The sequence below is a fragment of the Grampus griseus genome (genome assembly GCF_964374135.1).
Source record: "Grampus griseus genome assembly, chromosome: 15".
In the NCBI taxonomy this organism is placed as follows: Eukaryota; Metazoa; Chordata; class Mammalia; order Artiodactyla; family Delphinidae; genus Grampus; species Grampus griseus.
The window spans coordinates 52,703,027-52,720,454 of NC_139009.1; the positions used below are offsets into that span (position 1 = coordinate 52,703,027).

Sequence of the window (17,428 nt, forward strand, 5' to 3'; positions counted from 1 at the left end):
CGGCCATGGCTCACAGGCCCAGCCGCTCCGCGGTATGTGGGATCCTCCTGGACCGGGGCATGAACCCGTGTCCCCTGCATCGGCAGGCGGACTCTCAACCACTGCGCCACCATGGAAGCCCCAGAAAAAACATTCTTAATAACAGAGCTCTAAAACAATAAAGCAAAAACTATCAAACTAAAAGGAGAGAAAGTCAAATCTACAATTATCATTGGAGATTTCAGCACTTCTCTCTGATTAGTTGAAAAAACCTATAAACAAAATCTGTAAATATAGAAAACACTTGAAAAACATCAGTAAATTTGACCTAATTGACATCTATACAACGCTTCACCCAACAACAGCAGAATACACATTCTTTTTAAGTGCACATATAACACCAACCAAGATGGAGCATATTCTGGGAGATAAAACAAGCCTCAATAAATTTAAATGCTTTGAAAGTATACAGAATAGGTTCCCAGACCACAATAGAACTAAATTAGATATCAAAACAGAAAGATATCTGGATGACTTTTAGTGTCTAAGGATTTATACACCAAGATTTTCAAGGGAGAAAATATTCCCCTTATATCCTCAGTGTGCTGGTAAATCTAAGTGATGTAAATACTCCCACCATGGCTGATTTCAAGCACTAATGTGATGTCATGGAACAAGTGATGCACCACTGCACACTGTTATGTAATATTTCTACCAAACAGATAAAATAAGTGTAAATAACCTTAAGGGTATAGATAATAGCAAAATGTAGTAAAATAACTAGGAAGTGGGAAAAAAAGAAATATATCTGGAAAATCTTTAAATATTTAGAAATTAATCAACACTGTTCTAAATAACCTATGGGTCAAAGAAGAAAACATGAATTAGAAAATATTTTGAAATGAATAAAAATAAAAATATAACATCAAAAGTTGTGAGATGTAGCTGTGGTTATAGTATTACTTAGAGGGAAATTACCAGCATTAAATATTCAATTACAAAAGAAAAAGGGTCTGAAATCAACAATCCAAGCTTCTACATTAAGAACCTAGAGAAAGAAGAGCAAATTAGACCTAAAATAAAATAGGAGATAATGAAAATATGAAAATAAATAATAGAGAAAGTCAATGAACACAAAAGCTGGTTCTCTGAAACAATTTGTAAAATTGACCAACTTCTGGGGCTTCCCTGGTGGCGCAGTGGTTGAGAGTCCACCTGCCGATGTAGGGGACACGGGTTCGTGCCCCGGTCCGGGAAGATCCCACATGCCGTGGAGCGACTGGGCCCGTGAGCCATGGCCGCTGAGCCTGCGCGTCCGGAGCCTGTGCTCCGCAACGGGAGAGGCCACAACAGTGAGAGGCCCACGTACCGCAAAAAAAAAAAAAAAAAAAAAAAAATTGACCAACTTCTGCCAAATTGAGAAAAAAAAGAGAAGATACATTTATCAATATCAAGAATAATCATTATAGCACTACAGACATTAAAAAATAAGTGAATAATATGCTAACTTTACAGAAATAAATGTAGCTTAAATGAAACAGATTCCTTGAAAGATACAAATTATCAAAGCTCATTCAAGAAGAAATGAACAGACAACCTGAATGATCCTATATTATTTAAATTTGAATTTGCAGTTTAAAAACCTTTACACATACACACACACACAAAACCAGATGCCTTCACTGGTGAATTCTCTCAAACAATAAGAGAAGAAATAGTATCACCTCTACACAACGCAAAATATAAGAGGAGGGAATATTTCCTAATTCATTTAATGACATCAGCATTACACTGATACCAAAAATGACAAAACATTACAGGAAAAGAAAAAGAAAATTGCAAACCACTATCTCCCATAAACAGATACAAAAATCCTTAAAAAATATTAGCAAATCTAGCAACATATTGAAAAGGTAATACATCATGAACAAGAGAGATTTATCCCACAAATGCAAGGTTGCTGAAACATCTGAAAACTGATCAACATAATTCACTATATGACCAGAAAAAACATATAATAATTTCAATACATGCAGAAAAGCACTTGATAAAATTGAACATCCACTCATGCTAATATATATCAGCAGACTAGGAATGGAAGGGGACTTCCTCAACCTCGATAACATCATACATACAGTGAAAGATTAAATGCTATCCACCTAAGATTGGAAACAAAGCAAGGATATCTTCCCTTGCCACTTCTATTTAATATTGTACTGTCCTAGCTAGTAAAACAGGAAAGAAAACAAAATAAAAGGCATACACGTTGGATAAGAATATATAACATTTGTTTTTAACTGAAGTTGTCATAGTCATCTACGTAGAAAATCCTAAGTAATCTACAATAAAAAGTTACAACTAAGAAATGAGTTTACCAGTGTTGCAGGATACATGGTCAATATTTTAAAATTTTATTTTTATATAACCCCAATGAACAACTAAAAGTTGTAATTAAAAATACTAATTACGATAGCATCCAAAAACATGAAGAAATTATGTACAAGATCTTTACACTTTAAACTATAAAACACTGCTGAGAGAAATTAAAGAAGACCTGAATAAACAGAGATGTTGTGTTCATAAATTGGGAGACTCAATATTGTTAAATTGCCATTCCATCCCATATTGATCTATAGATTCAATGTAATCTCAATCAAAATCTCACCAGGTGTTTTTGTAGAAATTGACAAGTCAGTTTTAAAACTTACACAGAAATTCAAAACATCTAGAGTAGCCAAAACAATTTTGAAAAGAAGAACAGAGACTTCCCTGGTGGTCCAGTGGTTGAGACTTCGCCTTCCAGTGCAGGGGGTACGGGTTCAATCCCTGGTAGGGGAGCTAAGATCCCACATGCCTCCCGGCCAAAAAACCAAAACATAAAACAGAAGCAATGTTGTAACAAATGCAATAAAGACTTTAAAAATGGTCCACATCAAAAAAAAAAAAAAAATAAAGAACAAAGTTGGAGGACTAATAGTCCTGGCTTCAAGACTTACTGTAAAGCCACAGAAATTAAGACAGTGTAGTACTCGCTAAAGTATATACATAGAGATCAGTGGACGAGAACAGAGTCTTTTTTGTTGTTGTTGTTGTTGTTTGCGTTACACGGGCCTCTCACCGCTGCGGCCTCTCCCGCCGCGGAGCATAGGCTCCGGATGCGCAGGCTCAGCGGCCATGGCTTATGGGCCCAGCCGCTCCGCGGCATGTGGGATCCTCCCGCACCGGGGCATGAACCCGCGTCCCCTGCATCGGCAGGCGGACTCTGAACCACTGTGCCACCAGGGAAGCCCCAGAGTCTTTTCATAGATAAACACACACATATGATCAAGGGAATTCAATGGAGGAAGGATAGTCTTTCCAACAGTTGCTGCTGGAACAACTGAATATTCATATTAAAAAATTAATTTCAACTCATACCTCACACCATACAGAAAAAATTACTTGTATCAGACAATAAACCTAATTGTAAAAGCTAAAACCATAAAATTTCTAGAAGAAAAAAGGGTTCGACAAAAACTTCTTTGATAGCACATAAAAAGCATAAGCCATAAAATTAAAAAATCCAAGAACTGGCTTTCATCAAAACTAAAACTTCTGCTACCTAAAAAATTGTTAATAAAATGAAAAGATAAATTACAGGATGGAAGAAAATATTCACAATACTAGCATCCTACAAAGGACTTTTGTTCAGAACATATAAAAACTCTTACAACTCAATAATAAATAAACAATCCAATTAAACTTGGGCAAAAGATTTGAAGATATACTTTATCAGAGAAGATACATGGCAAATAAACACATAAAAGATGACCAGCTCCAAAGGCTCATCAGGGAAATGCCAACTAACACCACTATACACCTACTACAATGGCTAAAATTAAAAAGACCATTAATGCCAAGTTTTGGTGAGGATGTGGAGTAACTGGAACTCCAAAATAGCTTCTTCTTAAGTTAATCGTAAACTTAGCATATGGCCCAGCCATTCTACTCCTAGGTTTTTCCTAAGAGAAATTAAAATAGATGTCATACATCTATTTTACATACATTTGTACATAGTTTGTACATAGTTTGTGGACACAAAGACTAGTACAAGAAAGTACATAGCATTTTCAATGATATTGGCTTAAATTTGGAAACAACCCAAATGTCCATCCACATGTGAAAAGATACACAAATTGTGATTTAGCTATATAATAGAATACTACTCAGTAATATAAGTGAAAATTTACAGATATACATGGAAGAGTCTCACAGACTCTTCCATACTTACTGAGTGAAAGTAGCAAGACACAAAAGAGGACCTATTTCTTGAGTATATTTCTATAAAATTCTAGAAAAAGCAGATCTAATCTGTAATAACAGAGAGCAGATCAATGCACTTTAGCTTCGAGGGAGGCAGGGATTGACTGCAAAGGGGCTGAGAGAATTTTGAGGGTGAGGGAAATGTTTTACATCTTGATTGTGGTGGTAATCATGGGGATATACATATTTGCCAAAACTCATTGACCTATGCATTTTTAAAATAGGTACAATTAATTTTATGTAAATTATACCTCAATAAACTTGATTTAAAAATCCATCATCACTCTAGAAAGCAGAATGCTGTCTGGAACAGCAATCCATCTAAAATGATATAAGATCTAGTTTTAAGATGACTAGGCATCTAATAAAGTATTTGACATATCCTTCCAGCAATAAATTACCACCAATTACCACTTGGGTAAAGTAAAATTTAAATAACTCATTAAAAATAACTCTTTTAAAGAACACATACTTCTTACAAAAGTTCTATGAGAAAAATCAGACTACTTGTTTTTTAGATAGAGTGACAAACACACACATGCACACACATTGCCTGTGATTTTCAAAATCCTATGAGAGGGAAGAAATTAGCTTTAATTATTTGTTTAATATCATCATTTGAACTTTTAACCTTTTCCTAACTTTGTAGGTGCTGTGAAGCACTGTGGGAGCACTCTAGGTAGATGGAATACTCACCACCACTATGGAAAGAAGGAGTGTGAGAGCACATGCTGTGATTGGGGAGCTACTAGGGAAGCACAGTTGGGGAGATGAAGCCAGAGACGCAGACAGGCTTATTAACCACTGAAGGATTTCAGGCTGTAGAATCCATGATCAAATCTGCACTCTGGTGGCAGTTCAGGGGATTAATTGAGCGGTGGGTTGGGAAGACTGGAAGACAGAGGATTACAGATAGAGGGCCACTGCTTGATCATGGTAAAACAGCAAAGATCTAGATTAAGATAATGACAGCAAGGATGAATAGACTAAATTGTTTTTGACAGTACGTATTTAGAAAGGCAGAACTGATGGGATTTGGTAGCTGATTGGATATGGCATCAGGGGTGAGGGAGGATTCTAGGATAACTTCTGACTTGGGATTCTGTCTGTCTAAATAACTGTACCATCCCTCAAGTTGGAGAATATAGGAGGAGAAGCAGGGGAAAAGATTATGAATTCATATCTGCACATAATAAATCTGTATACCTGTGAACATTCAGGGGGAGGTATCCAGCAAGCCACGTTAATATGTGGATGTGGAGTGAGGAGTGGTCTGGGCTGAAGTCAGAGGTAGGATACCAAAATCAAAAATAAACTCTCAATCTGTATAAAATGGAACCTTAGAGAACCTCAATATTTTCATGAGGAAGCAGAAGAAGAGCATTAAAAAGTGATGAAAAGTTGCATCTGGAGTCATAGAAGCAAGTATGATGAGAGTTCTATGATGGTGAAAGTGGTCAGAAACCATCAAATGCTGAAAAGTCATCAAGTAACATAAGAGAAATATGTGTATCAAGTAGGACGTCACTAGTGACCTTTCCAAGAGCAGTTCCAGGAGAACACTGAAGAAAAGAGCCAGAAGGCGGTGCTGTGAGGGGTGAATGGGAGGTGAAGAAGCAGAGAAATTCAGTGTTCACTACTATTTCAATGCATTTGACTATGAAAGGAAGGTGAACATTTGATTAATAACAGGGGAAAAAATTTTAAAGAAGAGATGTATGTATGTTTCTTTGTTTCATGGTGTGGCTTGGGCCTGTACCTGATGATGTAGCAAAATTCATGGGGAGAGTGGGGAAGGTGACAGAGTAAAGGTATCAAAGGGAATGTTATGGGATCCAGAGTGGAACCAGTGCTGGAACTAGTCTTAGACAAGAGGAAGGCTCCTTTTCCACTGAATTGAAACTGAAAAGATTTATGTACATGTAGGTAAGTCATTGGGTGGGTGGTGAGGAGCAGATAAAATGAATGAAGTGCCAAGTAAAAGGTGAGATTCTCTGTTGAGAGGGCAAGGAGCTAGCTGATCATGTGAGTTTAAAGACAGCAGTGAAGGCTGGAAAAGGTACTGATGAGAATGGAAGAGCTTTAATATCTCAGTAATTAGGGACTCCTCTTAATCCCAGTATATGTATATGGAAATATGAATGATGATTGTCAGGTAAAGAAATGCTTTTTACACATTGCTTCCACATAGGAGGATGACACTTCTAGCTCACTCCTGAGGAAGACATGTTTTTCTCATTCTTACAACAGTGGTGATGGCCTTTTAACCACAGTGCATTTGTGCAATAATTATAAGGATTTAGAATGGAAGCCCTAGCCTTGCAACAGAGTTTTCTTTCAACATGACACTAACTGACCTATTCTAAGAGTCAAATTCCAAAAATCTTAGCATCTTGGCAGTAGCCACTGACACGTTTACATATGACAGCATTCTATTTTAAACCATGATCTATCTCAGCTTCTTACATTGTAAGCTACACCTTTCATGTCAAAATTTCCAAAGGCTTGCATAACAAGCATATGAAAAATATCTCATAAATGCTCCCTAGTGGGGAAACTGCACAGGCAACTACCTGTTTATATATGCAGTAACTTGAATTATACATGAAAATTCCACATGGATGCCCAGAATCAGCACTGTGTTAATTCAAGAAGTATATTAAAATTTCTGGATGTATTTAGTAGCAGATCCTAAGAAAAATCTGTTCTTTAAACAGGGTTTTCTTTAAAAAAAAAAAAAAAAAAAAGATCTGTTAGCTGGAATCTACTGTTTCAAGGAATCTACTCTTCCTAGGAAAAATAATCTGTAATAAACATTAATCTTATAATACATTTTCAAAAACCCTGGGAAACTCCATCTTTAGATCCTTTAAAGAGCCTGTAAAATTTCCCTATTCTATAAAACTTCAGTCATATTGAAAATAAAATTTAAATGATAAATGTCAGTTGCAGAAGTTATCACCTTTTCATTTGAATGCTTGACTTCTATTGGATAATTCTCTTCCAAGAGACCTACTTGGGAAAAAGAGGTGACAGCCAACTCATTGCCTAATTGATTTAGGAACAGTGCCCAGGGAGATAGTCCAATTAAGTTTACAAGCTGGCAATTAGCAGGAAGCCCTCTAAATCCCTACACTGAGAGCCTGTTTACTTTAGTAAGAAGGCAAATGTGCTAGAGATAGGAAGAGAAAGCTGTGCTTTTTGCAAAGCTGTTGTGAGTAGGCCCACAAGGCAGGGCTGAAGAAAGGCTAGGTATATGTCAGAAGACAGCCTTCTGTTTGACAGGTAACTTGGGTTATTGAGAGAGAGAGAAAGAGGAGGGAGGAGGGAGTTTTAACAGATATGCAAAACATCTAACATCCACTTTAATAAGTGTTGAGTATAGAGACATATCACTGTTAAATGTGTAGTTGGGCAAAGTAGAACTGGATTATCTCATAATAAATGAGATTCCAAACATATTTTTTCTTGGACAATACTGACATTATGAATGGATTTAGTTGCATTTTTAATATGTGGAAAGAACATAGCCCTCACATTATATCCCTGATATCTTTCAAGTTAGTCAAGTCATTTTCATTAGATTTATTTCATGTGTTCAATTTCAGAGGGAAGTAGATCCATAAAAAAACAAAGTAAACTGACAGCTATTTAACAAACACTACAATGTCTTAAAAACTTAACTTTTAGCACAGAGCCAAATCTTATAAGGGGTTTTTAAGTGTATTTACTTTTCTATGTTTTCAAGTTGCGGTGATGTGCATTAATTAAAATCGGTTTTTTAAAACCTAAGTGAGGTTCTTTCAAGAATGTTAAATTATACAAAACTGCCTAAAGGGACTTCCCTGGTGGTGCAGTGGTAAGAATCCACCTGCCAATGCAGGGGACACAGGTTCGACCCCTGGTCCAGGAAGATCCACATGCCGTGGAGCAACTAAGCTTGTGCGCCACAACTACTGAGTCTGCGCTCTAGAGCCTGAGAACCACAACTACCGAGCCCGTGCTCCACAGTAAGAGAAGCCACTGCAGTGAGAAGCCTGCACACTGCAACGAAGAGCAGCCCCCCGCTCTCCATAACTAGAGAAAGCCCACGTACAGCCAAAAAATTAAAAATAAATACCCAACTCTAAAAAAAAACCCCAACAAACTGCCTAAAGGATATTATTTCAGGACATAGCCAGTAATGCAAAACTACAAAAGGCAAAAAAATCACAATAATGAAATTCCGCTTTAAAGCTTCCTGGTTGAAATGGGATACATTAATACACATTTTTCCAAATATTGATTAATACTTTTGAATATTTTAATCTAAAATCTTTAGCAAATGCTAACTAAATATTTCCTTTCTCTTTTTTAAAACACTTGCTTTACACATTTCCAATCTGGGAAGAAATGGACACTTATAATCTAAAATAATTTTAATAGAAAAGTATTACAGAATTTTGTAATGGACATACTTTTAATATATTCTCATGTGTACTATTTCTTAAGGAATTTTTTAATAGACAGTTTATTTTGGAAAGCATCAAATGTGGCTAATTCAGTCTTTTTATTCATCACAATGGAAAATTAATGCAATTTCAAAATTCTTCAATATATAATGTACCTTGACATTTAGAAAATCATCCACAAAGCTTTCTTAAGGAAACTATATGAAATGTTTGAAAGGCAAGCACATTGATGGAATGACAAACAGAAAATCTACATTCCAAGAAGAGTTTTATTGTCTTAGTTATATTGTCACCATCATAAAAAATTTATTTACTCACCAACTTCCTTGACTTACCAAGTTTAAAAAGAAGTACACCCAAAGGTCCTCTGTCAAACTTGAGGAAGAGGAGATCATAGATGTCCCCACTTTCAGGCTTCTTAGAAACAACCTGTGGAGCTATCCACTGCATTTGAACAAGACTGCTAGAAACATCAAAGAATTTTTTGAATTGTAGAGTCTCCCTAGGTGAGCGGTCTTCAGCCAAAAGCTGGATGTTAATAGGAGAAAGAGCCATATCAAAAATTTGCAGCTCCCCTTGGTTACTGCCAACTAGCAGAATGGCACCACTTGGGTGGCAGCTTATTAATGAAGGCAGAACTTCAGCCTGAGCTAAGACAGTCACTCTACGGTGAGTTTCATAAAGGATTACTGAAGAATCTTCACAGCCCAGAATCAGTTTGTCTTCAGTAACATTCCTGCAACAGCTAATGGCCTTCGATCTTAGTGGTATTCTGGTGACTGATACACACTGGATTTTGTGCCGAACACATTCATAGATGCAACTGTCAGCCATGGGCTCTTTGTCTACACTGATGGAGCACTCCACTGTCAACACCTGATAAGGCTGTTTGGTGCCAAAGCGAACATCCAGTGGATCCCATTCCGTGCGTACAGAACTCAGAACCTGTAAGAAATGTATCAAGTATGTTCATATAGACCTTGGTTTTTCTTCAGCTGTCACGCATAGCCCTGCATATTAATCTAGAATCCTATTGAATACCATCAACTATCACCTTAAATATCAGCAGCATATAAGCAGGTATGTGTATATCTCATATAGAACACATATAAATATATATAGCACATATTTAGGACAGCTGCAGAAATTAAACTATAAAATTTTAACTTAAACACTTCGTTTTAGGAAGTCTGTAAATAACATAAAGACAAATATTTCCCATGATATATAAAAACTAATGAAGTGGGCTTTTAGTAAAATAATATGTCTAGCAGAATATCTAAAGACATTAAAAGTTTGATTTTTAAAAGGATGAATAAAGAACTTAAACAATTTAGTCAATCTCCTTCCAACCCACTACCCCTCCCAATTCTGAAATTATTGGTAAATTACTTACCAGAAATATATATTTCTAATTAGTTGGGCAGGGTAGGCAAAGGAAAAAACTTTAGAACCCTGTCAACAGTCCTGTAGAAATATTTTACTGTCAGAAAAGATATGAAGGGTTGTTAAGTAGATAAATGACCAATAGAAAGAAATAAGAAGGTAATGCACTAGTTTTAAAATTAAAAAAAAAAAGACCTGGTAGGTAATACGATTTGCAATACTGGAGAGGCAAAATTTAAAAAGCATTTCTGGTGCAGAAAGGAAAGGCTACAAAGAAACGCCACAGCAGAAGAACAAAGAAATAAAACAACAGGCCATTCACTTTATTCATATGTAAATGTGGGAGGCCAAGAACTTGGAGAGTGGTATCAAAGATAGTTTCTAACACTTTGTCGAAAACTTCAAAATTAGATTTAGAAACATTAAAAAGTACATTTCTACACGAGATAAAATTTCACAGAACTATGCATGTGCGCACGCACACACACACACACATACACAAGTGCATGTAAAATCCGATGAAATCCAACTAAGGCCAGTACCTGAGTTAACAGTATTATACCAAGGTCTTGTTCCAGGATTTGACAATGTACTGCAGTAATGTAAGATACTATCATTGGGGCAAACAAGGGGAAGAGGTACAGGAAGGGAATTTGCTTTTAGCCTATTTTGGCAATTATATTAGCAGTTTCTTGAGAGTCAAACTATTTCAAAAAAAAATTTTTCTTTTTTTAAAGCACATACAGCTATGTTACATGGTACTGACTTGGGGAGGGAAAAGGGGTTGATGTGAATCTTTTTAAAAATCCACCCTACACATCATTACCAAACTAACCTTCCTAAACTAAATGTTTTTGCTATCATTCCCCTGTTCAAACCCTTTAATAGCTACCACTAACGAATAAATTAAATTTTTATTCCCCTGCCTGGTATGCAAAACAATATAGGATCCATATCCAACCCCTTCCCTCCCTCACACTCACTTTCCTGCTCTTGTTTTCCTTTTTTGTCTAATATATGCTTGAGGATGAGCTACATGCCAGGCACTGGTCCTGGCACTGCTGGGGATACAGCAGTAAGTCCTCACCCTCAGAGAACATACAGGCTAATGGCTGAAGACAAAGTAACAATTCACAAACAAACATACATAGGATGTTAGTGATCCTATATATGTACTTCCTAAGTACTATGAAGAAAAATAAAGCAAAGTAACAGGAATGGGAAGGGGAGGTAATAGAAGTCAGGACAGGCCTCTCTGATAAAGTTGACCTAAAATAAGTGAAGGGTAAGCCATGCAGCCACCTGGGAGAAGAAGGCTCCAGGCAGAGGAAGCAAACATCCTAAGGTAGCACTCTTGGCCTGATGAAGGAACAATGGGAGACAAACATGGCTAGATAAAAGGGAGCAAGGAAGAAAACACTGGGAATTGGGGGAGGGAGAAGACTGTGAAATGGCTTGTAGGCCATTATCGGGACTTTGGCTTTTCCTCTAAACAAGATGAGAAGCCATAAGGAGGGACAAGACCTGACTCGCAAATTCTAGTGTTATCTCCAACAGTCTCCCTTCATTACTCTACTCTGAGGTCAAACTAAAGCTGCATTTTCCCAGCTCTGTAACTTGTTAAATTAAACAAGGAGGCTGTTCAACTGATGAGGTCCGAATTCCATTGCAACCTCTGTAAGCAAACCAAAACCCAAACCTGCAAATGCCTCAAAGTTACAAAATCAAAACACTAAGGATAACCATTACAACAGCCAATTAGGCTTTAAACTATAGCCAATCAAATAATTTCCTTTCTTTGCTTCTGCACTTTCACTGTCAGTCTTTTCCCTGCCTCATATCAGTAGGATGTTCCTAACCACTTCCAGTTTGGCACTGCCCCACCAGAAACGATTTACTCAAACTCTGAAAACTTTTACTATGCCTCAGCTTATCTTTCAACAGCTTCACTCATGTCCTTTACCTCAGGGGTCCCCAACCCCCAGGCCACAGGCCAGTACCAGTCCGAGGCCTGTGAGGGATCCGGGCCACACAGCAGGAGGTGAGCAGCAGGAGAGCGATCGCAGCTTCACCTGTATTTACAGCAGCTCCCGAACGTTCGCATTACCACCTGAGCTCCGCCTCCTGTCAGATCAGCGGCGGCATTGGATGCTCATAGGAGCGTGAACCCTACTGTGAACTGCACATGTGAGGGATCTAGGTAGCACGCTCCTTATGAGAATCTAATGCCTGATGATCTGAGGTGGAGATGAGGCAGTGATGCTAGCGCTGGGGAAAGGCTGCAAATACAGATTATCATTAGCAGAGACCATAATAAATCAATTGCTTGCAGATACATATCAAAACCCTATCAGTGAGTGGCAAGTGATAATTAAGCTGCATCTGGTGGCAGGCTTTATAGTGGCAAGTGAGTTGATGTACTTCAATTGTACAGCTGCATCTGGTGGCAGGCTTTAAATCAGAATCCGACATTTATTTTAGTCTGCACATGGCCTGCCCATTATTTTACTTACCACTTCTGTCTGCGCCTCTTTCCCGTACTGAGCACTTGTCTCAGTCACAGTTTTGGTAAGCCCACAAGCTAACCTTAGCCAGAATGAGTAAAAAAAACAAATGTCGCTGGAGAGCTTCTTTGAAAAGGAGGAAAGACCAAATGATAAGACAGCAGAAGACTCTAAGACTACCAACAAAAAGAAAGCTGCATTTAAAAGAAAATACCAAGAGTCCTACTTAAATTAATGGGTTCATTGCAACAGGTGATTCACACTCTCCAAGCCTGCTTTGTATAATATGTGGCAACCGGCTATCCAACAAAGCCATGAAACCTTCAAAACTGCTTCGCCACATGGAGACCAAGCACCCTGAATTAAAAGACAAGCCTTTGGAGCTTTTCAAAAGAAAAAAACGTGAACACGAAGAACAGAAGCAATTACTGAAGGCCACCATTTCATCAAATGTGTCTGCACTGAGAGCATCATTCTTAGTGGCTAACCGCATTGCTAAAGCTAAGAAGCCCTTTACTATTGGTGAAGAAGTTGATCCTGCCTGCTGCTAAGGACATCTATCGTGAACTTTTAAGAGGCTGCAGTTCAAAAGGTGGCACATGTTCCTCTTTTGGCTAGCACCATAACAGACGAATTGATGAAATAGCAGAGCATATTAAGGCGCAATTGTTAGAGAGGAGTAATGAGTCACCGTGGTACGCAATCCAGGTTGATGAGTCTACCGATGTTGACAAGACAACAATGCTTGTTTTTGTGCAATATATTTTTCAGGAAGATGTGCATGAGAATATGCGATGTGCACTTTTGTTGCCAACCAATACCACAGCGGCAGAACTATTCAAGTCTTTGAATGATTACATATCAGGAAAACTGAATTGGTCATTTTGTGTCGGTATATGCACGGACGGAGCAGCTGCCATGACTGGACGGCTTTCTGGTTTCACTACTCGGGTCAAAGAGGTCGTTTCTGAATGTGAGTCTACGCACTGTGTCATCCATAGAGAAATGCTGGCTAGCCGAACAATGTCACCTGGACTTAACTACGTTTTGCAGGATGTGATTAAAATTATCAACCACGTTAAAGTACATGCCCTTAACCCACGTCTGTTCGTGCAGCTCTGTGAGGAGATGGATGCAGAGCACACGTCTTCTCTCATACACAGAAGTGAGACGGCTTCTAAGGGTAGATCACTGGCCAGAGTTTCTGAGTTATGAGAGCCGCTCCAGAGATTTCTTTTAGAAAAAACAGTCACCACTGGCAGCACATTTTAGTGACACAGAATGGGTCGCAAAACTTGCTTACTTGTGTGGCATATTCAACCTGCTCAACAAACTCAATCTGTCACTTCAGGGGAGAATGACAACTGTATTCAAGTCTGCAGATAATGTGGCTGCATTCAAAGCCAAACTGGATTTATAGGGGCAACGAGTGAACACTGGGATTTTTCACATGTTTCAAGCATTAGCAGAGATTTGGAAAGAGACGGAGCCCAGGGACTTCTTTGTCCCAGCTGGTGCATGATCACCTATCTCAGCTTTCAAAAGAGTTTGAGCATTACTTCCCAACCACACAAGACCCCCGAACTGGGCAGGAATGGATCCTTGACCCATTTGTGAATAAGCCAGGTGAACTGACCTTGTCCGTGCTAGAAGAGGATCAACTACTTGAGATCGCAAATGATGGCGGCCTTAAAAGTATGTTTGAGACAACTTCAAATCTCCATACGTTCTGGATTAAAGTCAAGGTGGGATAGCCTGATTACCACAAAAGCACTGAAAAGCCTGCTTCCATTTCTAACATCCTGTCTTTGTGAAGCAGGGTTTTCTGCAGTGACAGCAACCAAAACGAGATTACGGAGTAGCCTGGACATAGCAACACACTTCGTGTGTCACTGTCTCCCATCACCCCCAGATGGGACCATCTAGTTGCAGGAAAACAAGCTCAGGGCTCCCACTGATTCTGCATTATGGTGAGTTGTATAATATTTCATTATATACTACAATGTAATAATAATAGAAATAATAGAAATAAGTGCACAATAAAGGTAATGCTCTTGAATCATCCCAAAACTATCCCCACACCACCCCCCCATCTGGTCCATGGAAATACTGTTTTCCATGAAACCCGTCCCTGGTGCCAGAAAGGTTGGGGACCACTGATTTACTTGAAATCCACACTCTTCACCCACACAGACTCAGTATTTCCTACCAACAATACTCACTCTTGAAGAATTAGACCAAATGCTATTTCAGTTTCTGAATTTCTTCCAGCTGGGCAGCATCCTTCCTTCCTTAGATCTCACTTCCATACCCTCTTCCCCACTCCAACTTGGCCAATGTGTGACATTCGTTTGGCCTTTTATTTACTTCTAATTTTTGATCATATGTCATCATTTTGACTAAAAGCTTAAAAAAATAAACTGTCTCATCTATTTTACACTTTTTTGTGTATGCTGTGTAGGCAGCTAGCCAAAAACTATGCTGGTAAGAGCTTTTTAAAAAATATATAAAAATTTTAAAAAACATCACACTATAATGGTGGTTGAATTATCATACTTTCAGAAAGCTTAGAGATTTGTAAAGGAAGCCCTAGGGCAGAAAACTGGGAGGCCAGGTGACGCTGAATAGGACCTGAACTCACACAGGGACAGCCTAAAAGGAGGGGCCAAGCAAGACAGCAGTCTTGGCATAGAACAGGTTAGCCCCAAGGTGCAGGAAGAAGGGTCCCAGGCTTCCTCAGTTCCAAAAGTATGTAAGACTCTTCCCAATAGGCTCTGTAGTTTCACCAAGAGAAAGGGGTTAAAAGGGAAGTAAGACCATGGACCCCTTATACTCCTTCTCCTCCACTGCCAATCCCTGATATCTCTAAAAAGCTAGCAAAGGTCAGATTTAATACCAAATTCTGATTAAAAAAAGAAACGTAACACTATATATTTATTGAAGTATAGCTGATTAACAATATTATATTTGTGATTCAATATTTTTATAGATTAGACTCCATTTAAAGTTATTACGAAATAATGGCTGCATTTCCCTATTTCTTAATACCCTACTCCTATTTTGCCCTTCCCCCATCCCTCTCCTCACTGGTAACCACTAGTTTGTTTTCTGTATCTGTAAGTCTGCTTCTGTTTTGTAATATTAATCTGTTTTATTTATTAGATTCCACATATAAGTGTTAATATAGAGTATTGTCTTTCTTTGTCTGACTTATTCCACTAAGCACACTATTCTCTAGGTCTATCCGAGTCTCTCCACATTGTTGCAAATGGTTTCATTCCTTTTTATGGCTGAATAATATTTCATTATATATATATAAACACAAATACATACATATATATATATATATATATATATATATATATATATATATATATATATATACACCACAACTTGTTTATCCATTCTTCTGTCGTCGGACACTTAGGTAGCTTCCATGTCTTAGCAATTGTAAACAGCGCTCTTGTGAACATTGGGGTACACATATCTTTTCAAATTAGTTTTCTCTGGATGTAACCAGTAGTAGAATTTCAAGATAATATGCTAACTCTAGTTTTTTAAGGAACCTCCATACTGTTCTCCATAGTGGCTGTATCAATTTATATTCCCAGCAACAGTGCAGGACAGTTCCCTTTTCTCCACACCCTCTCCAGCATTTATTGTTTATAGATTTTTTGATGATGGCCATTCTGACTGGTGTAACGTCACACCTTATTGTAGTTTTCATTTGCATTTCTCTAATAACTAGTGATGTTGGGTATCTTTTCATGTGTCTATTGGCCATCTGTATGTCTTCTTTGGAGAAATATCTATTTAGGTCTTCTGCTCATTTTTTGATTGGGTTGTTTTCTTGATATTAATCTGTATGAATGAGCTGTTTGTATAATTTGGAAATTTATCCCTTGCCGGTAGCATTGTGTGCAAATATTTTATCCCAGTACGCTGGTTGTATTTTCATTTTTTTAATGGTTTCCTTTGCTATGCAGAATCTTTTAAGTTTAATTAGGTGCCACTTGTTTATTTTTGTTTTTACATTCATTGCTCTAGGAAGTGGATCCAAAAGGATATTGCTGCGATTTATGTCAAAGAGTGCTCTGCCTATGTTTTTCTCTAAGAGTTTTATAGTGTCCAGTCTTACATTTAGGACTTTAGTCCATTTTGAGGTGTGTGTGTGTGTGTGTGTGTGTGTGTGTGTGTGTGTGTGTGTGTGTGTATGCTGTTAGAAAGTGTTCTAATTTCATTCTTTTCAATGTAGCTGTCTAGTTTTCCTAGCACCACTTACTGAAGAGACTTTCTTTCCTCTATTGTATATCCTTGCCTGCTTTGTCATAGATTAGGTGGCCATAGGTGGGTGGGCTTATCTCTGGACGTTCTATTCTGTTCCATTGATCTATATGTCTGTTTTTGTGCCAGCACCATACTGTTTTGACTACTGTAGCTTTGTAGTCTGAAGTCAGGGAGCCTGATTCCTCCAGCTCTGCTTTTCTTTCTCAAGATTGTTTTGGCTATTCGTATTTTTTGTGTTTCCACACAAATTGTAAAAATTTTTTGTTCTAATTCTGTGAAAAATGCTATTGGTAATTTGACAGGGATTGTGTTGAAACTGTAGATTACTTTGGGTACTACAGTCATTTTGACAATGTTGATTCTTCCAACCCAAGAACATGGTATATCTCTCCATCTGTTTGTGTCATCTTTGATTTCTTTCATCAGTATCTTAAAGTTTTCTGAGTACAGGTTTTTTGCCTCCTTAGATAGGTTTATTCCTAGGTATTTTATTTTTTTTATGTGATGATAAATGATACT

The 17,428-nt window shown here is 37.9% G+C and overlaps 1 protein-coding gene across 1 annotated transcript in view; it reads right to left on the bottom strand.

Moving 5' to 3' along the window:
* The window catches only part of WDPCP (WD repeat containing planar cell polarity effector), a gene marked incomplete at its 3' end in the record, with an annotated part of 258,646 nt that overhangs the window by 94,015 nt on the left and 147,203 nt on the right, over nt 1-17,428 (bottom strand). The window contains exon 10 of the mRNA XM_082672747.1: nt 9,068-9,677. Within this exon, the coding sequence (XP_082528873.1) occupies nt 9,068-9,677 (610 nt within the window). The remainder of the gene's footprint in view (nt 1-9,067; nt 9,678-17,428) is intronic.